Here is a 23,683-nt window from a genome sequence, read left to right as displayed (position 1 = left end):
ACCTCCTCGGGCGCATGTTGAATTACCTTGTCGCTAGGCAATTATTTGTCCTGTCCCAGCTTTGGAGTGATGTAAATTACTTTAAGTGCACTTTGCAGGGGCCGCCATCATGATAATGATGATTGCGGCAGTGCTCTGATACACACAAATATTCAGCTATACCTTTAAAGCGAGGGTCTGCATTTAAGGAGGGCGACGTAAGTGGGGAATTCAAGACGTAGCAGCCAAGAAAAAGCTGCGACTGATGAGAGAATATGTGTGTGTGCTTGAGAAACAAAAGATTGAGAGATGGAGACGGATCAGAATGTTTTAGCATTGTTGTATTCATCCTCTGTCCCCAGTATACCCTCGCCATCATTTCACTGAACTACCGTCACTTCAGTTCCATTTACAGATGAATTCAGCGCTGAATAACTCATACTCAAATATATAATAAATATACATATTTTTTCAAGCACTTTCATTTTTTTCTGTCTGTTTTTTTTCATACTGTCCATAGTTGCTGTTAGTTCTGCTGCAGTAACTATTCCTCTCCAGCAGGTGTCACTCATGGCTTCTATGCTTATTCTTATGGCTGCTGTTGTTACAGTAGGAGGTAAATATCCCCTACCTTGCTCAGAACACACACAAGAATTAAATCATTAGACCAGTGGTTCTCAAAGTGGGGTCCAGGGGTCCCTGAGAGGGTTCCTGGGGGTCTCCAGCAAAATGGGAAATCATTTATTTTCACTACAATTCAATCCATTAGTAACACAATGGTGGAGCGTATGACTATTTTGGCCAAGTGTTTCAAACACGTTCTGTAATAAAACATCTAAAAGCCAAAATCTTATCAGATGGGGGAACCCTTGGATGAAAATCTTATCAAATGAGAGTCCATGGTCTAATTTGTGTCAGTTTAGGGGTCCTTGATGTAAAAAAGTACTAGAACCACTGTTTTAGACCATGTTCATTAAACACATAAATGCCAAAGCATATAAGACACTTTTATTTTAGGACTGCTGGTTAAATAATGAGTCTCTTAGGTCTGCTCTTGTCTGTCCTTTCAGATCCCACTAAGTCCTACGGTCTCATTTCCTGTTAAGATCAGCTGTGTCAGAGGAGCAGGGCAGCCGTCGCTATGACTGCAGCAAGTAGCTTTGAACCAGCTCTGCACCTCTGAGGTACAACCATCCATTTACAGTCAGACACTGTCTCCTCTCTTCAAACTCGTATTAAAGCTTTGAGATAAACATTAGGAAAAAATAAAAGCCCCGTCTGCCTTTGTGAGGTGAAATTGAGGGATAATTTTTTAGATTTTTATCATTTGTCTGATAAAAATCTGTCTGTAAAATATCTGTAAAGTGGCTGGATGATGATGAGGGATGAGGGATACTCACATGTTATGCAGGACACACCAGCCGCAGTGTGGGTCCCCAGAGCTCAGACACTCTCCGCAGGTCCCGTACTGCTCGCATGACTCGATGGGAACTTGGGTGACCTAGAAGCACATTAACAAGTGTCAGGGTCACAGCGCAGCCTGACAAACATCACAAGAAGCATAACATGAAGCCTCTGGGTATGTATGTGTTTGTTTGTAGTGCGCTAGAGGCACGCTCACTCAGTCACACAGCAACAGATGATTGATCAAGTATTAAATATATTAAAGAAAATCAACGCATTTAGATTTGATGCCTCTATGTTATGAAATCGTTGACCTGATGGACAGAACGATGTGCCTCACACTGTTTGGGTGCCACTATACTACCCCCTGTATGTCGACGTGTGAGATGTCAACTGCACAGGCAACTGTTGCCTTCATCTTAAGCCAAAGAAACAGTAGTGAGCAGCTGGGATCAGTTGGCCAGTGAGAGCGGTTTCTATGCCATCAATGGGCTTTTGTCTGTTGTAGCAGGGCATCTGTTCACTAAGGTAGAGCCTGTACAAACACACCTGTACACGGAGGAGTAGTGACAGCTGTTTTTCTCAGAAGCATGTGCAAAGTCCAACTTCATTGCAAAAGTGAGAAATGGGTCGGGTAGGAAAGTCAGTATAAAGAATGACAGGGCAATTTTTTCCATCAGTTTCAACTTTATTCCAAAAGCGTAGCTGAAGTAGGAACTATAAAAAATTAGGTGTAACTCTGGGTGTCACCTTTTTTTCCCCAAGCTCACGTAAAGATCAACGTTAGTAATCAATAATTTATTAGTTAAGTTTTAAAAAAGTTAAATAGATATCTGCGGCATGATTGCGAAACCCGAAAGTTATAGATCATTAGTGTAAGTTGTTTTTAAAAATGTGAATGAATGGAGAGCAAAACATGTTGAAAGTGTCAACAGCAAAGAATTTGAATAAGCACTTCCAATGCAAAGCAAACACACTCCACACCCACGAATCCACACTAATCTACACAGGGCCGGTCGAACTACAGTCATTTGAATAAAGAGCAAACACCCTTGTGCTTATGTGCTTATGCGATTCGCATTAAAACTCACACAGGGTGAAGAAGAATTTACATGTGTGGACACAACACACCAGCAAAGCACAAGATTTAAAACACACACACAAACACATTTCCTCCTGGACAACTACTGAGTCTGCTGGGTCTGGGATCAGCTGCTACATAAAGTGCACTTCTGTCAGCTTGTGTATATATAAGAGACTGTGTGTGTGTGTGTGTGTGTGTGTGTGTGTGTGTATCTAGCTGTGTCTCTGTCCGTGTCTGTCTGTCTGCCAGGCAAGGTTCTGCTTGGCCACATGGCCCTCAGTCTGTTTGTGTCTGTGCGATCAGGAGGTCAGCATGAATTCGTGCATGTGTGTGTGTGTGTGTGTGTGTGTGTGTGTGTGTGTTTGTTTCTTTAAGCGTCCCACGGGGCGGCCTCCGCTCACACCTGCATCTCACTGTGTCAGCGGGAGTAAACGTACACACACTGACACAAAATGTAGCGCAAACATCATCGCCGCGCAGCAGACGAACAGAGGCGCATGAAAAGCGTAGGCTGGAAAAAAAAAAAATAAGTGAATCTCAAGAGTCTGACATGGATTCATTTTCAGTCCTGTCTGTCTTTCAATTTCCTGGCAATTGCCTTGTTGTATAATGACAGCAGACTCTGACAGTGTGTTCCCCGTTCGGCTTCAAACCTCAGGCTCAGATCAATGCCTAATAAGTGGCTCCCCAGAAAAATGTGGGGGAGTGAATGAAGGGTGCAAATAACACCTTTTAAGTGTTTTTCGAACCCTGTGCAAATCACCCACAACTGGGTGATATTAATTGCCGTTAGCACCACGGGGCTGGAATTAACTGTCAGACAGGAAGAGATAACAGCTGGGTGTCCATCAGTGGCTTTTCTTTATTACAATGCATCAAATATTTAAAAAAAAAAACAAAAAAAAAAAAAACAGAAAAAAACCAGCTGACAGCACAATTTGTAACATGTGCCTGATATTGCGTGGCCTATGAAAAGCTGTAGTCGGAAAACCTGTCAGCTGTTGCGTTTCAGCCTATGTATTTTTTCTTTGTTTTGTCTCTGGCTACTCAAAAGCTCAATAACCGTCCACCTGTCTGCCTGGTCCTAAACCCTGCGGCAACAGAAAGATGGGCCCAGGGGACAAAGAGAGCCATTGACACAGTGGGACGTTGATAGTCCCTGCACTGTGTGGCAGCTCCGCCATGGACACTCCTGTTAGATTAACCCCCTGTCACCTCAACAAACTCTACTCATGTGTCTGTGTGTCTGTGTGTGTGTGTGTGCTTGCCTAGCTTCGGGACAAACAGGTGGCATGCTGTAATGAGCTGCAGACGGGGTCACATCAGCAGCAGAAGCCACAACTGATGACAAACAAGCCCACCAGGAACGAGACTTGGCTGGGGAAGCAGCAACTCTCAAGTCTGCGTATTTATTTCAAAAGGCCCCCCCCCCCCCCCCCCCCCCCCCCAAAAAAAAAAAAAAAGAAAAGGGAAAAAAAAGCCTTCAGATCCTTCACAAAACATGTGCTGGTGGAGGCTGGTGAAACTTTAGAGTATAACTTTCACAGAGGCCCAGCGCCATGAAAGGGTTACAGTGTGGAGACAGCTGTCAGCGGGTGGGGGGAAAGTCAGGGAGGAGTGGGTGTCCCTTATGGAGCGGTGTCTAAAGACAGACATACACAGACTGCTGTCAGCTGATATAGACTGAAACACCAAAAAAAAAAGGTAAGGCGGGGGGTAATATGGAAGAAGAAGAGTGAGGTAAACAGGAAAACAAAAACCTGAGGACTGAAAAGGTGCAGAATAAGAGAGAAAGTGTGCTTATGTGCACTGTATGTACTGCATGTGTGTGTGTGTGTGTGTGTGTGTGTGTGTGTGTGTGTGTGTGTGTGTGTGTGTGTGAGTGTGTGTGTGTGTGTGACTGTATTGATGTGTGGACCAACATGGGCCAGTAGTGGAGATGAGGAGGGACAGTGTTGGGGAGTGGGAGGGGGGTGGGGTGGGAGGGGGGTCACAGCAGCTGTTGCCCAGCACACGCTACAGTCACTCAACACAGCAGGGCAGCACAATGAAGCCCCTTCTCCCACTGTGTGTGCATGTGCGTGTGTGTGTATGTGCGCGCGTGGGTGTGTGTTTGTACGCACACATGCACGGCGCCATAACGGATGTCCAGATTGTTGTTCCTGTGTTTTCAGGGAAGACAAAGACGCGCTGCGTGTGCTCTGATATCGCCTCCAACTTTCTCTGCACTCTCTCTCCCTCTCCCTCTCTCTGTTTCCCAAGAACACGTTCACAACCACAGCTGACCCGAGGTAGACTCAGCATTGTCACTGAGAAGCACCGCGCTCTGGCAAATGAATGCTAATAAAATTCCAGCTTAAGATGACCTTAGCAGGGGGTTATTCAACCGGAGAGGCTACAGTGGAGTCGCATACTGCAGCAACCTGGGTGACTGACTGACAGCTGAGGGTTAAAACAACAGCTTCCTCGCTTTCAAAGGCTCATGCTGAATAGGCTTCAGTTTCCATTATTACTATTATTGCCAAGCCTTCACTAATGCAGCGGTGTCGTGTCTGTTACTGAAACCTATAGCTAGAGATTTGGGCTCTAGTGTTAGTGCTCTGCCTTAATACATCAACAGGCTTTTATGCACAAATACAAACGTTCTTATCAACCTAAAGTAAATCACAGAATTAAAGAACAGCTGCGACCTAACGCATTTGTGGGTAATTAAGTCTTCTAAACCTGGCATCTTTTGCTGCCATTTCTTTCATTGTGTAACTTTTATGAATAATTAAAGGTCTCATTATGTATAAACTGAGATTTCCATGTGTTGTTTGACCATAAAGCAGGTCTAGGTTCTAAATTTATACCGTGAAAGTATCAAAGCACTCAGTCCACACAGAAATGCACACAGCCTGTATTCAGAAACTGAGCTTTTAAATGAGCCGTCGGGACTTCTGTAATTTTGTGATGTCACAAAAAAGCAGTCACCGCTCTCAGACCATGCCCCAAGCCCAGCCCACCCGGACCCACCATCCAGGCTTGAAGGATTTGGTTTCTTTGGAGTGTTTACCTGAAATCTGCTATATTTTCAGCCAATCAGAACAGTGGCTCAGAGCTCTAATGTAAAATATGGGACCTTTAATTTAGCTTCATTTTGTTGCAGTTGTTTCTCAAGCAAATAAAAAGCAGACAGGTGACAGTACTGTACATTGCATAATGAATGTGTTGATGCCTTCCTAGCATTTAAAGAAAAAAGGCCAGAGGATAAAATTTCCATTGCACATATTTTCCACTTTTATTTTCTGGCCACCTGTTAAAACAGTCTGCTCCTCATTTTTAATATCATTTTGAACAGAGAGGAGCATAACAGAGGGCAGAGGCGTTTGGCTCTGGCACCCAAGAGATGCTGACAATGTATGTGCATTAGAGAACAGCGGGAACGCTTTCATCTGGTCCTGCATCTCCGTGGCTGAAATTAAATGGTAGCTCCATTTCAGCTCCTCTGCCCTGAGACCCAGCCACACTCACTTCACCTCTGTGATGGATGGGGGCAGAGTAGGAAGAGAACACAGAAAAGAAAGATTGGAGGGAAAAAAAGGGATAAAGGAAGACAGAGCAGAGTGGAAACGGCCCATTGCTCTGTGCTGTGATGAGACCTAGTCTCTGTGGTGCCAGATGTGCCTCGCCATGCTGAGCGAGAGGGAAAGCAGCAGAAAGAGAAAAATCCCACCGTCACCAGTAATGCAGAGGAAGCTGTATTTTGCAAGCTGTTGCCAGGGCAACAGGCCTGGCACTGACCTCAGGAACACCCCCACATCCACCACCACCACCACCACAATCACCACTACTCCTTCCAACCTTCAGCAGCAGCACACAGTAAACAGCTGGCACCTCTGGGACTTCCTGCCACCTACACCTCCTTTTCAACATGTATACACACACACACACACACACACACACACACACACACACACACACACACACACACACACACACACACACACACACACATATAGTGGCGGCTCCCCTACACCCTATCCATTTTTAATGAGAATTAGCCAGGCTACCACGTCACTGGAATGAGGAACATCGATCATGAACACAATACCCATTCCAGCAGAGAGAGAGAGGGAGCGGGAAACCAGGGGAGGGGTGTATCTGTGTGTGTTTGAGCGGACCTAATGACAAAGGCACAAAAGCAGAGCAAATACTTGCTGCTGAATGAATGAAACCAATGAGATCTACAGGCCCCTGAGTCCCTCAGTCCCACAGTGACCCTGCGGCCAGTTTTTCCTGCGTCTGGGATAACTATGCTCTCTCCTCCTCCTCCTTCTTCTTCTTGTCTACTATTTGCTCAACTCACAAAATCCTTCCACCGTACTCCAAAAACAAATCTGCTCTATAGTAGTCGCATCAAGTTTGTTGACATCCACCCACAGTAATGAAAACATTGACAAATGGACTGTGTTGAAATCCAGTACCCTCTTTCCCCTCTTTGCTTAACTTGTTTTATAGAAAATTTGATGACTGAAATTGAGCACAAATTCCCTCCATTTGTCAACAGAATGCTGTTATACAGTTCAAGATAGTACATCTGCTTCATAGGTCAAAGGTATGATTGTCTAGAATTAGACTGGACTTAGATTCTACACGCAACAGATGCCCCTGCAAGCCTATTACAGATGTTCTGGACATGCCTGAGGCTACACCAGTTCAGGCAGCCAATGTTTAATACTTTCTCTAAAACACTAAAAGAGCCATTGGATCCATCCCGTCTAATTGTTTTATTTGGTGTTGCACCACAGGGTGTCCATATGAACAGTCACAAGTGCAACATGTTTGCCTTCTGCACTTTGTTGGCCAGGCCGCTCATACTGTTCAGATGGAACGACCCTCTCTCCCCCCTTATGTATTCTCATTGGCTCAAAGAGGTTACGCTAGAGAAGATAAAATGCCCTCTCCAAGGGTCTGCTCTGCAGTTCTAAGGAATTTGAGAGAGAGTGCAACCCTGTAATATTTATGTTTCTCCTCTTTTGGTAGTTGTTGGAAATGGCTAACTTTTTATTCAGTGGTGCTGGAGGTCCTGCTGGTGGTTGGGTGGGCACTTGTTGTCAGACTAGACACATTGTTCTGTTTGTATTTTTGTAGACTGTGAAAATACTCAATAAATGGACCTTGATCAAAAAAAAAAAAAAAAAAAGAAATTCCCTCCCTAGGTGTTTTTTTCTGCAGTGTGAGACTCAGGTCAGCCAGTGGTTCAACCAAATCATCAATACCCATCCTGAGCCCGGCTGGCCCTGAGCAGAGAGGTGAGAGGTTCTGTTGAAGTGTTGTGTCTAGTCCAAGGATAATCAGGCCTCGAGACTCGCGCCAATTACACCCAGCTTGATTAAGGACAGAACACGGGGTTGTTGGGGTGGGGTGGGACGGGGGTGGGTGTGTGTGTGTATGTGTGTGTGTGTGTGTGCTGCTGATCCCTCGGAGGCCTTGGATTGACTGTGCAAAGACACCACAGCAGCTGCAGGAGCTTTGATGACGGCTTGAAAAAAACCCACATAGCAGGAGCAAATGTGTAAAAATAATTCATTACAGCCACATGTGCGCATAATGACTGCACATAAAAATCCTCCTCATCGTGTACATAAAAAAAACTGCAACCTTTATCCCCTGCAGGCGTACAGTTGCCATCAGCTGCTCACTTCCACACTGAGAGGATTTGCTTTTTAGAGTCTTGTTTTTGTTGCTGCTCTTGTTACAGATGTCAGAGGGCTCCCTGACAAGTTGTTAGGGAGAAACAAGTTTTGTGTAGAAATCCACAATATTGATTTTCTTCAACTGTGTAACATTTATTAAAGGACTGTCTATAGCGCTAATGCAGGATAGGTTAGGAATAAATGGAAGTTAGGGAGAATTAAGTGGGAGATACAGCACCATTGTGTGGCAGTGCTTTTTTGCTGAAGGTCAGACCCTTTTATACTGTGTGTGTGTGCGTGTGTGTGTGTGTGTGTGTGTGCATGCGTGTGTTTTTTTTAGAATAACTGATTTTAAAGTAGAGGAGATAGCATTCAGAGTAGATATTACTCATTGATTTTAAGAGGCTAAACCTGTGAGGAAGAAAATGCTGAGGTGAAATGAAATGATACAGTTTGCCTCATCTACAAACAGCCATCTCCCGCACTCCAGAAATGATTTGGTGTGAAAATGGGAGCTTTTTAACCTTTATTGTCACGGCCAGCTCTCTTGGCCCAATCTTTTCCTTATTTCTCTCTGTCTACTCACCCACTCAAAGAAAAAAAGGCACACGCAGACACATGCACAAAACACACAAACATTCATTTTGTTTATTGGATTTGGTCTGGGGCGCCTACATTTTGGTCAATTGAAAACGTCAAGACACAGTGAAGCACCACAAGGCTGATTTAAAGGAAATGAAAAGGGGGGGGGGTAATCAGAAGGAGGCATGATAGTAGACTACAGTGGATATCTAGCCATCGCGGTTTGATTAAGCAAAGCTGTTGTTTCTAAATGCCCAAGACAAACAGCATCAATAGACCTCCAACACCCCCCCCCCCCCCCCTCCTCTCTCCACCCGTTATTCAGGCTTTAGCCAACCCCCCCCCCCATCCCCTAAGTCCTGGGCAGGCCTGGTCCCTGGCAGCTCATCAGAAGTAACAGACTGGTAGGAGACAAACTGCCAGGGCAGGAAAGAAGGGGAGGAACAGGTCAGGCGTGCGCCTCCTGACCGCAGTTTGAACCCTGAAGCTGAGAGGGCCATTATGTGTTAACGCTGACCCAGGAACGATAACTATGTATTTAAGGTGGAAATAATACAGTTCAATGTTTTTTCCCTGACATCACTTGTGATGAACAGTCGTTGTTGTGGGGACTGTGGTGGAATTCATGCGGTCAAGACTTTGGCCCCTTTTCCCGGGGCTCTTTTGTGGATTGGCGCTTTAGGCGGCGGCTGCGACGGCGGCGCTCGTGTGTTTGAGTGCTGGTGCTAGTGGCTCTTTGTTGCTCAGGCTAACTTCCCAGTTTTCCTTCTGCTTATTTCATGTGACATGGTGCCGCTGGTGCAGTAATTATCGATTTCATTCATATTACATTGTGGGGGACTGTTACATACCATACCATTTCTGGAGGGATGTTGGTTTTACCCTCAGCTCCACACCTCCATTATTCAATCCATCACAAAGATCTGTCAATAAAGACTGAAATATTCATTCTTCATCCCTCTACACATGAATTTAGTCATCAGTTGCGAGATATATCGCAGGATTTTGGACACTATTATACTACCTGGACACCAGTTTTACGCCAGTGCTGCACTGTTTAGTTCATCTCAGATTCTTAAGCAGTTGTACTTAAAGATTAATTTTAGGACCTTTAAACAATTCACTGGCCCTCACATACACATACACACACACACACACACACACACACACAGTTGCACCAACACAGTATTGAATTTTGGTACATATACCCTGGACTGATGGCCAACTGTATGGATTAGAGACAAAGTGGGGCAGTGGGCAATAAGGAGGGTGGAAAAGGGAGATGGGACTGTCTCCTAATCTCTGTTTGTGTGTGCGTGTGTGTGTTTGTGTGGTTAGATATTACAGACCAGTGGACTTGGAGGGAGGCGTCACTGGGGGGTGGGGGGGCAGTGAGGCAGCGAAGGGAGTGCGACCATAGAAATAATGGAGTGAGGGAATCGACCAGTGAGGGGGATGAAAAAATCCAACCAGTCAATACAGCGAGGAGCGTATCAATTATGTATGGCTTCAATCCTCTTTTTGGGCAAGGAGAAGAGGGGAATAGGTTAGACCGAGAAGTGGGTGTGTTTGTGTGTGTTTTGCTTGTGTGTGTTTGTGAAGCCCTTGGCCAGCTTTAAAATGCCTCAAAACATTGTTCAATGACTTACATAAAAAAAAACAAAAAAAAACAAAAGGAGGGCGAGACATCTGACTTTCAGCTACTTCTCGCCGCCCTTTTTTCTTTCTCGGCTCATGACTGCATATTTCCCTCCTCATTTCTAGTCTTAATGGAATGCTGTGGCAGCCAGTAACCTTAGGAGAACACCTACACGGAAAAACACATTAATTTTCTTACTGTATGCATAACTTAACAGCTTCACTTAATAGCACAATGTCAAGCACGGCTAATGATACCTCCACAGCCTTTACTCCTTTTCCACATCCCATGTGTGCACCCTCTTATACAAAGGTAAAGATGTTAAGATAGATACTGGTGATATGATCTGAAACTCCCTGGCTCTTTCCCCGGAACCTTTCTCGTCTTTCTTTTCCACTTATCTCCCCATCTCTTCCCCTACTCTTTTTTTTTCTTTCTTTTTTCTCCCCCTCCCCTCCTGAACCCCTTCTCCTCTGCGCTCCCGTGTTCGCTCTCCTGTGCTGCTCCCAGTCGAGGTGGCCTCTTTGCTCAGTAATTCAGTCAGGAGGCTAAAAGGAGGAAATTACATCCATGCTGCCCGGCCACTTTGAACTCTCAGCCCCCCTCTACCCTGCTTGCTCACTGGCAACTGGTTTAAAGGCCCACACTGACATTTAAGAGATGGAAACAGGGAGCTGTGAAAGTGCCTAAGAGTGTTTGTGAATGTCTGTGTGTGTGTGTGTGTGTGTGTGTGTGTGCGTGAGCATGTGTGTGTATGTGTGCAAGGACAACTATAAAAAAAAAAAATTGACATCCTGACATACTATGATGAAACATATGCTTAAATTAAATTCAACCACATTTTAGCAAGTCAACATCTGACACTGTAAGTGCCTCCAAACAATGCATGTGTGTGTGTTTGTATCTTAGTACTTTGCATACACACATCAAATGGGTTCACGCGCTTCCGCAACATTCTGCAAATGGAGCCTGTAAATTGCGCCTCTGTACTTCCTTTCCGTCGCACTGAATTCATATCTGCCTCCATGGCAACCGGCCTTCATCCTCCATCAGACATCATGTCAAACTGGGCACTAATTCTAAAGGTATAGGATGTCTGAAGAGCAGCCACTTCAACCCCTAATATGACTCATTATGACATTAGCAGTGGGTTGGAAATCTTTAGTCACTCCTGGTGAAAGGAGGTTGAAGGTGTGAAAGAATGGAGCTCAAGTGTGCTTGATCTGCAGCGGAGGGAAATTATTAATGTATATATAATGGAATATACGTAAGTGAGTTTGTTTGAGTGATACTTAAGCGACTAAATTAACAACCTGTTATTTACTCAAACACTTTAACACCTTCTGCCTTCTCCTCCCTCCCCGTCTCTCTGTCTCTGTATCAGGGCGGGCGAAGTCACAAGGTCTGACTACACACCTGTCTCACTCATTATTATATATATTTGTACTTTTGCTTTCAAGTGAGCTTTTTTTGACTGATATTTTTTCTGTCAGTAACCTTTTTTTTTTCTTTTTTTTTACCCACGTCTGGACGACTTGTCTATGTGACACTCTTTGTCGCTTCGCTGTATCTCTTTGTCTTTCCATGTATCTCTGGCCTGTCTGTCCTGGTCCAGTGTTTCTGTGTGTCTGTGTGTGTGCATGTGTGTGTATGTGTGTGTGTGTGTGTGGCTCAGCAGGATCCCAGACTGTCAATGCAGCCAGTAATGAGGTGTATGCTTCAGTCAGCATGTGAGGAGTTAATAAGGAAGCAGCAGAGGCCATCACACATCAACAGGCATGAGTGTGTGCGCGCGTGTGTGTGTGTGTGTGCACGTGTGTGTGTGTGTATGTGTTTGGGGAGGGTGTGAAGGCGAGGGAGCCTCCCTGGCACACTTAAGGCTGTCTGTCGACCAATGGGGGTATTGATTTGGAGGGGGAGGCAGACAGAAATGAATTCTGATCCACAGAGGGACTCCACAGTGCATGTCTGAGTGTGTATGTTTTTTTTGTGCGTGTGTGTGTGTGTGTGTGAGTGTGTGTGTGCACATGTAACAGTAAGTGTGTGTGCGTGCATGCATGTGAGCATGTTTGTTCTCTTTGTCTCAGTGTCTCTCCCCGTGTACATGATGTACATACAAATGAAGGGTTTGGTTACACCCCACTGCTCTCAGGGCTGTTGCTTGTGCATAAGTGTAAGCATGGGTGTGTGTGTGTGTGTGTGTGTGTGTGTGTGTGCGTGTGTGTGTGTGTGTTTGTGCCTAGATGAATGTTAGTCTGTGTACATAAGAAAAGGAGACAGATAGGGAGGAGGGGCATTGATAACAAGGTTTAGGTGGTGAGGGACACTTCATCTAATCGCAAACTGGGTGTGTATGCGGACATACATGTGTGTATGTGTTCGTGTGTGCGGAGCTTGTTTGCAAGAATCAAAGCATGGATATATGCACATGTGTGCTGTGCATGTTTGCATGTGTATCATGCACAAAATCCTCCTCAGCTGGACCTCAGTCGTGATATGTTAATGAGAGCCTACAAGTGTTACTGAGGCTGAAAGACCTCCTCAGACCCTATAATGGTGCCTGTGATTTAATCCAATTTGATTCCATAAGAAATATACAGAGACAAAGGCTATCGGCAAACATGCTCCTGCAGTGGAGAGAAAATGATTAAATTTGCCTATAAAGAAACTGAGGCAGGGTGAGAGGGAGAAAGAAAGTAGTGAGTGATCTCCGGTGGTGTGTCTAAAAGTGCCTGGCTGTCTTTGTTTGGCAGAAGAGGAAAAAAAAAAAAATCAACATAATGAGCCCAAACTGCCTTTGTGTCTCACTCTCTTCGTCTCTCTCTTCTCTCTCCACCCTCTGTCTCTTTCTCCTCTCCTCATCCCACAACTCTCAGACAGCTGCTTCTGTGCAGCCAAATTAACTGCTCCCCAGTTGCTTTTGGAGAGAGCGAGATAAATAAGTGTTTTGCCTCTGAGGTATATAGTGTCTTTTTTTTTTTTTTTTTTTTTTTGGTTCCACATATGAACTTTAAACAGCTCTAGATGCTACCTCCATTCAGAGTGTAGGTAACGGTATTTTGTCCACCACAAAATCTGTTGAGCAGTTTTTCCATCCCCCCCCCCAAAAAAAAAGAAAAAAGAAATCCCCCGCACAGCCCCATCCGTCACTCTGTGGCCCTATCTATTACTACCATGTGATCCTTCTGGCTCCAAATATCCGATTTACAAGTCAGCAAGAAGGGTAATATTTCAACAGGCTGTCGGCAGACACACTGTTTAAATCACTGGCCTTATCTAGCCCGTGCTCTTTCTAATATTTTTCCTCAAATATTGCATTAGGAGATATGTTATCCATCCCTACACATTCATCTTCATTCAATGTTCAAAGAGTGTGTGTGTGTGTGTGTGTGTGTGTGTGTGTGTGTGTGTGTGTGTGTGTGTGTGTGAGTGTGTGCTTGTGTTCTAGCACATCTGAGGACAGTGTTTTCTCTAATATTTGTCATGTACAGTCCTCTCATGTGAATGTTATCATTTGCTCTTCACCAAAAAACGCAGACTCAGGCCGACATCCAAGCTCACACCGACTAAAAGTGTCTATCATCACAACAGAGGATAGACACATCTGTAAATGATTTCTATGGAGTATGTAAATCATCCTTCTGCCCAGCAAGAGTCCAAAACAGGATATCTGACTTATTGTAACACTAGAGAAACACACACACACATACACACACACACACACACTGTACAATACTACATCCATCACTAGGGCTCAGGCTGACAGCTTTGTCAGAGTGAGCCGCAGGGGAGAGGAGAATGGCATTGTGGGATTGAGTCCTCCCATCGGACTCTGCACTGACAGGAGAGAAGAAAGGGGAAGAAGACAAGAGAAAGGGGGGAAAGAAGTGGGGAAAATCAGGGGAATGTGTTGAACAACCCCAGCAAATAGAGAGAGAGAGAGAGGTAGAAAGAAAGGGAGAAAGAGAGAGAGAGAGTGTGTGTGTGTGTGTGTGTTCTTCCATTTGGAAGAAGAAAGGGTTGAGCTGCCATGGGCAGCCCATCAAAACCAGCACCTCTCCTGCTGTAGCCTGTTTACTGAGACTGGCCTTGTGAAGGACAGACAAAGAGCATATTGCAGCCCTGGCAGCATGACCGCATCACACAGTAAAACACACACACACACGGACACAAAAGACCTCCTGAGGGTCTGCCAAACTGCAGCAAATGAACCAAGGTCCCGGTTAGAACACACACAGCAACAAATGCACTCGGTGACAAATGCACGTGAGATGCACGTGCGTGTGCGCATACACACTTATTCAGCCCTTTTAGAAGACAGCTGGTAGTAGTGAAGTGAGCTGTCAGCTCCTCTCAAACAGGAACGATCAGTCTACAGAGCCTGAGACCTCTAAATAAACACCTTTACTGCGGTGCTGGGGACCAAGCCTGCTGCTCTCCACTGATGTGTGGATCCGGCATCAAAACCTACTACACTACACTTCACTTGGTGATTGCAGCCCCATCTCAGCACTAAGCAGGTTGGCAACTGACAGATGCAAAAAAAAAAAAAAAAAAAAAAAAAGTGAGAGTGAGAGAGGCAAGGAGACTTGCAGACATGGCTTCCCCCAATTATAGACCAAACATTACCACTCTATTCACTTTACTCTTCGCCTGGCTCCTGACAAACCCTGTCGTGATTCCTTCAACCGGCACTCGTGTTTCTCCCTGACACTCTCTAGGCTCTAATTAGGCTTGTAAATAATTATTGCAATTAAAGCCTACAATTAGGAGGAGCGAAGCACTGCCATTAGTTTCACAATAAATGTCATGAGCATTCTGCATAGGCACAGGGAGGAAACAGACAAATGCTCTGCCATTATAGAAGCAGACAGACAGTTAGAGTGAAAGAGACAGAAAGAGAGAAGGGGGACATACTCACAGCTCTTAATTATAGAGCTGATTATTCTGGCAGGATGGCTCCTGGACTGCTCCTCTGGCTCACATTCACAGTGACACATGCACACACATACACATTAATGTGTACACCACGCACACGTACCCATACAGTATGAAAGCACATATATCTGCACACCCTCATATAGATGAAACAAAAGAAAAGAAAATTAAAAAGGACGTTACTCTGAATTCTGCCCCATACACACAGCAACACAACATCAAGTGGACTGAAACTGGAGCTTAATCAGTGATTAATAGCAGCGTTTCGAAATAATGAGAGGCTTTAAACAAGTTCAAGGACAGGTTTGCTACTCAAGTTACTTAGAGTGATGATTTCCTGCCTAAGACTGACCACCTCTATTCAGCGTTTACTTCTGAATGTCTGTAATTTGTTGCCTGATTCTCTCAGCCTCCTGAGTTCTGCCATTCAAACATGTCGTGATCCAGAATTTTCCCAACAAATCCTCACCGTTCAACAATGTAACAAAGGTGCAGCCTGCTTATAAAAATATATCTCTTTTCAGGAGGGTTGCGTTTGTTTGTGGGAGCAACAGCCAGCTGGCTAATGGAAAACTCTGGGAGACTGCAGACAGACAGAGACAGAGGTGTCAGAGAGTCTAAGGATCAGGTATCCTTTTCCTCATTATCTCATATTATGTCAGAGGGCCAGTGAGAGGCTGCTGTGGATGTGGCGGGGGCTGGGGCTGGGGCTAGGGTGGGAGACAGCCGTGAGGTTTAAGCTGGTATTAGGGGATGTGCAGACACACAGGATCGTAAATCCAGACACAAACAAACCCCGCCATAGGGTCTTTAATATGGGGGTGGAAATCCATTCATACCGGACTTGACACTATTGAGTCTATTTGGGAAGCATTTCACCTGAAGCAGACGTCAAGCTACAGCGCAGTTGTTTACTGACAGCTGCACGGTCTGCTGGCCTCGTCGCTGCATTCACAGCTTGTGCAGTGCTTTACTGTGTATTGACCTCTGCTCATATAGCAGGGGCTTGGGTGTGAAGGTGGGAAAGGGGAGGAAGGGGTTATGGGTAGGTGGGGAAATGGGAGGTAAGAGGGGGTTCAGGCGGGGACCTGGGTGCACAGGCTTCTATTAATTAACAGCATGATGGGGGCTGACAGGACGTGTGCTGCTATCAAATAATGAGGTTAGGATTGGCCAATGGTTCCAGGGCACAAAACCTGATTAACACTAATCCTGGCTTAAGTCAATTAACAATGCCTGCTCAGGGACTCATGCAAATGAGGTGCCTTTGTTAGGTAGGCTAGCGCAGAGGGAGCAAACAGAGCTCGACATTCAGACATGTAAAACATCGCCAGAACACAGCCCAAAGGCGGAAGGACACTCGTATCGGTCATCAAGAGACAGACATAGCTGAGTAGCGAGCGGTCAAGCAAATGGATGCTATAAAAACATGATTCAATGAGGGGGCGTCTCTAACTGACCTGCTGAGTGACCCCTTCAGCTTGATGAACAGACTCAAGTCAACCCTTGAACTTCCCACAACCCCTGACCTCACGATGCTAAGAGACAGCACGTAAACAGACGCAGTGCACATGCCTTAAACCAAACACAAGGAACATGTACGTCAACATACATGCACATAAACCTTCCAACATGTCTGATTCAGGCAGGAAATGGTGGCACATACAACATGGACACGCATATTAACTAGGAAAAGAAATATAACGTGGGTGGTCAAAAGCAGTTTGAACGACAACTCTCTATTGAACAGCTGCAAAGTCATATCATTGAAAGTCAGGTCATTGAAAAATAAACTGTTAATGGACAGTTACATTAGTGTGCAAGACAAAATCTGCCCGCAGACATGGAAACACCTGCCAAAGTGCTAAAAAACCACCTCAGTGGTATAGTTAGTTTTAGTAATGAATGCATACAGCTTTAAAAATTCACGAAAGGAAAAAACTACTAAAAAGGTACTGAAGGATAAACTTACAATCAAGGTAGAGACGAGTGTAGTCACAATAGTTTATTTACTTCAGACTACACTTGAACACAAACACACAGATACGTACACTCACAAAGCTCCAGATTAAGGCGGCTTGACAAGTGGGACAGGAATGAAAGAGGTTTCTGCCGAATGAAAAGCTAAATTGCATCATCAATAACATTGGATGTGCCTATTGACAGGGGAATTTATCCTAATTTGTCCAGGTGTCAATATCAAGGGAAGCTGTCAGTGAAGCAACAAAGACCCTAAGCCCAAATTTCCAAGCAACAGCTCCAGCCCCCCCCCACCCCCCACCCCACCCCCACCCAACCTCTCCATCCAACTGCTGAGCACCTGGGTGAGAGAGCAGCCGTGCGATTGATTTGCTGGCCCTCACCCCCTACGGCTGCCAAACTGACCCCGCCGTCGCGCTTACATCCCAGATAAAACAGGACTTGCCGATCTATCAGGGCCGCTGTCTGCCGCCTGACTGATAGGAGGCTGTCCCGGAGATGTTTGTCTGTTGTTGAGCTCTGTCGAAAAAGCAGATAGATGCTCGCGAGCTGTGACCACGGTTCCCCTCCCGTGATCAGCCCCAATGACGGGGGGAATGGGACGCAGATGAGTGGTCCATATGTTGGNACCCCCACCCAACCTCTCCATCCAACTGCTGAGCACCTGGGTGAGAGAGCAGCCGTGCGATTGATTTGCTGGCCCTCACCCCCTACGGCTGCCAAACTGACCCCGCCGTCGCGCTTACATCCCAGATAAAACAGGACTTGCCGATCTATCAGGGCCGCTGTCTGCCGCCTGACTGATAGGAGGCTGTCCCGGAGATGTTTGTCTGTTGTTGAGCTCTGTCGAAAAAGCAGATAGATGCTCGCGAGCTGTGACCACGGTTCCCCTCCCGTGATCAGCCCCAATGACGGGGGGAATGGGACGCAGATGAGTGGTCCATATGTTGGCCTACAGTTTTGTCATGCATGACAGGTCACTTCCCTCATATAACAACTGGTGTAGACTTTATGGCTGCCTGGGCTATATGGCACCTCTTGTATTATCAGTTGTACCATATAAAACACACCTCATTTGACCTCAGTTTAAGACCTAAGTTATCTTTCTTTTAAAAGCTAAGTTATCTTTCTTAACTCATATTCATGTGGTGGAAGCCACAGATACATTGGGTGGAATTAGGGAACATTCAAGGACTTATGAGGGGAAGATATCTTTTATATCCTGTGGGATCCAGAGAGGCATTTCACATTCAGAGGTTACAGAGGGGAATATTCAGCATTCTGGTTTCTGAACCTCAGCTGTGAAAAAAAAAAAGACTTGAGAAGGAGTGAGAAGACTGTGGGAATTTACGGAGTTCAGTTCCCATTCCACTGACTGCTCTTTCATCCTGAAAGCTGTCTCTTGATTGTCCTCGGCGCTGTAATGGTGGGTAGTGGAGTTATTGGGACTCTTTGTTCGAGTGTCACTGACGGACAGATTGGGTGAGAAACACAGAGATAAGGGTCAATGGTCAAACCTCTGGTCTTGTTCCCTCTCTGGCAGCTGCGAGCTAACCGGGCTGCCCTAGGGCCAGGACAGGGTCATGGGACGGCGAGGCAACACTTGTTGAGGTGGTGGTAGTTGCCGGAAATCCCTTCGCTACTCAGGCCGAACGGCAAACTAACAAATGGTGGAAAGGAAGGAGGGGGCTCAGAAGTAGCGCTAATCTTTTGTCCCTGTGCCGTTTTGACTTTGTTTGCTCCACTGTCGTGCCCATTCTTTTGGCCTGAACCATCGCCAAACGTCTTCCTTTATTATTATTGTCCCTCTTCTATTAGATAAGGAAGCTAGCGTCTTCCGTTAAGCTCTGAAATAGATGGTTAAAATAAGATTTGGGCTTTTAGGAAAAACACGTACAGGAACATGCACACATACTTTGGTCTTTGAATGAGTGGCCTGGACATGAGCCAGTCCAATCTGCTTGTTGTGACGGGTGTAAACAGTAAAGCCCCGGAAACAAACAGCTCTCCACCAACACTGCTGCTAGTCTGGACGAGCCGCAACACCTACAGTGCACAGTGGAAGGCCTTGGCTACAAGCCATCATGTGCTCCATGCCCATTAACACATGAAATCAGCGTGTCATACACACTAAAGTCCTGCATAACGATGAGCCAGTAGCATGTCAGCCCATCTAAGCCTGGACGAGGTGTGAATGAATCCTATTTCCTCCTGTCTTGATAAGCACTGAACCCATTTCCTCCCAATCTAACCACCCCAGCCAAACAAAGGGTCTGCTGGGGGATAAGGGGAAGGAGATGGAGGGGGGGGGCGGGGGGGGGGCTGGACCAGAAAACTCTGGCAGGGGAGGGAGAACAGGTTGAGAAGAGGCCTCATAGAAAAAAAAAAAAAGATTTAAAAGAAGAAGAAAGAATCCATGCATGGATTTCAAATTTCACAGCTGAGCACCTGGAAGAAATTGCCAGATTTTGAAAAAAGAGGTCTTCTTTTCTTTTCTGATAATCTCTGAGCTGTAATGTTGCCGTTCCATACATGGAGCCGGCTAAGGGAGGAAGGATGGCGTATGAGGATTGGAGGCTGGGGGGGTTAATGCTTGCTAAAGAGCTAAGGGTGTACTGGAGAGTGACAGCAGCACATGACTGACCGCCTCTATAGGGGGGAGGACCGCGTGTCTGTCCATGAAAGACGAGTCTGTTTTACAAGCCGGCTCAGTATCCCTCAGTTGGTCATGCTAGCAAGAATTTCACACTTATCCTTATAAAGAGCTGGCAATTAGAGGGCCACTATTTCACTGGGAACACTATTAAATCTGTGAAGGTATATTATGTACTTGCGCGCGTGTGTGTATATGTGTGTGTGTGTGTGTATGTGTGTGTGTGTGTGTGTGTGTGTGTGTGTGTGTGTGTGTGTGTGTGTGTGTGTGTGTGTGTGTGTGTCTGCCATGGCCATAATACATTACAAAAACTATTGAGCTCCATTACAAAGTCAAAAGCTGCCTCTTTTCTTGGGATTTAATGGCATGATAAAAATGTAACCACTTATTTTTGTGTGTGTGTGTGTGTGTGTGTGTGTGTGTGTGTGTGTGTGCCTGTCTATGTGTGTTTGTGTGTGTGTGTGTGTTTCTGTGTCTTTTTTTTTTTTTAATTTTTTCTTTTTTTTATTAAGGTGTTTTCAAAAACCTTTTCAGGCAGAACTAAGGCCACGCCACAGGTATCACTTCAAAACCCTTTCAGATGTTAAATCTTGATTGTTCGGCATGAATAATACATTATAGTCCGGGGCTCTGCATACTGGCCGCTGACCAAAGCAACCGACATAATGCAGTCACTGATTCTCAGCCGTGTGTGATGAGTGCTAGCCCTACTGCTGGGTGCCAGCGGCCATAACAGCACAATACACCAACAGAGGGAATGAAAAGGCCTCATAAAAATGTTGATAATCCAGGCCCCAAAAAGACCCCCATTCGCTAGTGGAGTAGTTGTCACCATTTATCCCAGTGCACTGCATTGTGTTGATAAACTCACTACAAAGAGAGCCAGTGCCCGCTCAAGGCCTCATGTGGGCCACAGTGTAAGGCGTGTTTGTACTGTATGTCCTTTCACCGCATGGCCTGAGCTCCCAAATTGCAGAGCAGTAACACATAAACATACACAAAAAAGCAGCACTGGTCACTGTCTTTAAAGAACCGGATGAGGTCCTCTTGCACTCTCGGGCGATACAAAAGACAGGGAGAGGATATATCTGTCAGCGAGGATGAGGCCAGGCCAGAGAACACATGCAGATCCAACAGAATGAATTTGCATGAGCTGGCAACAGCACCAGTGGTTTAGCTATGCTCCAGCTGCCATTCACACATGAATACTCTTTCTACCTGTTTGATTAGAGCCTCTGTTGGAATTGTCATGGCTTTACTGTAGGCACAGTGTATCCGGCTGCATGTAAAGCATGGCTTATGGATAAAGCTTAAAGCCCCCCGTTCTCTAGCATGTGCGACTTGGGCAGATGTTATGTGGTGCGTACCCGTGTGTGCTTTGTTAGCGCAGCGCAAGATGTGGTATTCAGTTTGAAATCTGCAGCTTTTGATGCAATATTAAATGCGGTGAGGTGTTTCAGGAATGTAAGACATTTCAGGGGGCATTTTATATGACGCAGACGGAGGGAGAGAGAGAAAAAGAGGAGAGGGAAGAGAGTCGAGGACATGTCTAGGAGGCAGCTCAGCTGAATCTCCCGAAACAGCTACGACCTTTTTCTCTCCATCACTGCGTTTGCCGCCGGCACTGCTACCCAGCCAAGTACCAAAAATCTCTGGATTATTGGTCTAAATATAGAAGTAGTCACACACACACACACATAGATTCACTCAACATGACTCAAACATGTGATCTGGCAGAAATCCACAAAATGGATCTGCACAATCACAGGATGCACAAGGACAGTTGGAAGACACAAAGCGCAAAGTGTGAGTCCTGTGAAAAACCCGAAGATGATGCAACAAACATGTTTTTGAGGGGTTTTTTTTTTTTTTTTTTCAACAGAGGCGCCGCAGTGGATATACACAGATGTCGTCTGAAGATAAATCTTGAGATGAAAACCTGCTGTTATGTATTTCAGGACTGTCAGTAATGATACAGCACCCTACAGGAAGGCGAACACACACACACACACACACACACACACACACACACACACACCACTACACACACTAGTACATACTGCTCCTGGAGAAGAGGAAGTCAGTGAGCCAGGTCTTTTCATCAGTTCCACTGCACTGCCTCGCACTGGGCCAATCTCACCACATCATTAATATGGTGGATGCTATTGTCATTACATCTACAAAACAAAAGCACAGTTTAACGTGACAGCCCCATGGACCGAATATGAAACAGGGAGCTACTAAATATGTTTGGGGTGGTGAGTGAATGATGGTGTGAGAGAAACAAATGAGAACGAGAGAGAGAATAAAGTTTTTTTTTCACATACTGAAAGATAACTCGGGGTAGGCAGTGAATGCGTGTGTGAAGATCTATACATATGCAGTAGGTGTAATCTATACATATGCGGGTGAAATAAAAAGGCTGGATGAAAAGCTTCCGAAAGCCTTATGGAGATTCTATTTGAATACTGAATGGGAGACTGGCGCTTGCATGCGTCTGTAATTACAGTGTTTTTTGTGCGAGTGTACATGTGATTGCGAGAGCCAGTGCATCATGCCGGTACCTATGCAAATGAAAACTCAGGGAGCTTGTGTGTGTGTGTGAGTGTGTGTATATGTGTGTGTGTATGTGTGTCCCTGTGGGTGCCTGTCTGCATGTTTGTATTTACTCGCACATCCTACGACTCTCAGCCCCGCCACAACACACACACACACAGTCAGGTGTGAGGACTGGAGGGAGCGAGAGCCCAGATTCTGGAGCGTGGCCTCGCTGAGCAAATATTACTCTCTCCCAATTTATGTCTCCCTCCCTCTCTCTCTCTCTCTCTCTCTCTGTCATTCAGTGTCTGCCTCTCTCTTGCGCTCTGTATTCTGTCTTTCCCACTGTGCCAAACACAGAGGGCCTCTTTGTTATTCAGAGTAGGAAATGCAACTGGAGCCAAATCTGCCCTGGTTTCTGTTTGATACCATCCCTCCTTTGTTCTTGCCGTCTCCCATCACCATGTGCTTGGCCTCAGACAGCATCAGCTAGACACATGGGAACAAGTGAAGCTTAGACAAGATAGATCTCGTGATGTCCTGGATGTCTAACTTCAAGTGAAGCTCGGGGTGACATTTAAGTTAACGATACGATAAAGGTCAAATAGATGTTTTCCACAGAACGCTAGAGCGAAAAGGGGGAGGTTCGAAGGTGGCTGCTGTGATTTTACAGTGGATAGAGGAGAGTAGATTACTGACAAATGAACTGTGGTACCCACTGCTATACGTTCTAAATACAAGAAAGAGGTTTCATCAAAGAGAATACTATTGAAGGTCCCATATTTTACACCTTTCCCGTGTTTCAATTGAAGTTTTGATATCCGAGAGAAAATATATTTGTGGCTTCAAATATCAAAAACCATTTCTATGTAGTTTTACATCTCCTCTCTCAGGCTTCTCTCTGGAGCTCTAGTGACAACAGGTCGACATTTCAGGTAAGCACTCAGAGAAAACCAAGTTCTGCAAGGTTGGATGGTGAGCCTGCTTGGGCTGGGCTTGGGGCATGGCTGAGGGCGGCGACTGCTTTGTTGTGACATCACAAAGTTACAGAAGTCCCAACGGCTGGTTTTAAGGATCAGTTTCTGAATACAGGCTTTGTGCATTTCTCCGTGGACTGTATTTATATATAACCTAGACCTGCGTAATAATCAAAAAAGACATGGAAATCTTACTTTATACAATATGGGACCTTTAATATGATCCCCATT

The 23,683-nt window shown here is 45.5% G+C and overlaps 1 protein-coding gene across 1 annotated transcript in view; it reads right to left on the bottom strand.

The window, feature by feature from the left end:
• The window catches only part of LOC111234907 (plexin-A2-like), a 158,367-nt gene that overhangs the window by 80,321 nt on the left and 54,363 nt on the right, over positions 1-23,683 (bottom strand). Inside the window, exon 4 of the mRNA XM_022763109.1 lies at positions 1,380-1,480. Coding sequence (XP_022618830.1) covers positions 1,380-1,480 — 101 coding nt within the window. The remainder of the gene's footprint in view (positions 1-1,379; positions 1,481-23,683) is intronic.

This window comes from Seriola dumerili, unplaced genomic scaffold, assembly GCF_002260705.1.
Source record: "Seriola dumerili isolate Sdu_G_001 unplaced genomic scaffold, Sdu_1.0 BDQW01000468.1, whole genome shotgun sequence".
Lineage (NCBI taxonomy): Eukaryota > Metazoa > Chordata > Actinopteri > Carangiformes > Carangidae > Seriola > Seriola dumerili.
This window is presented reverse-complemented; position numbering and strand designations above follow the sequence as displayed.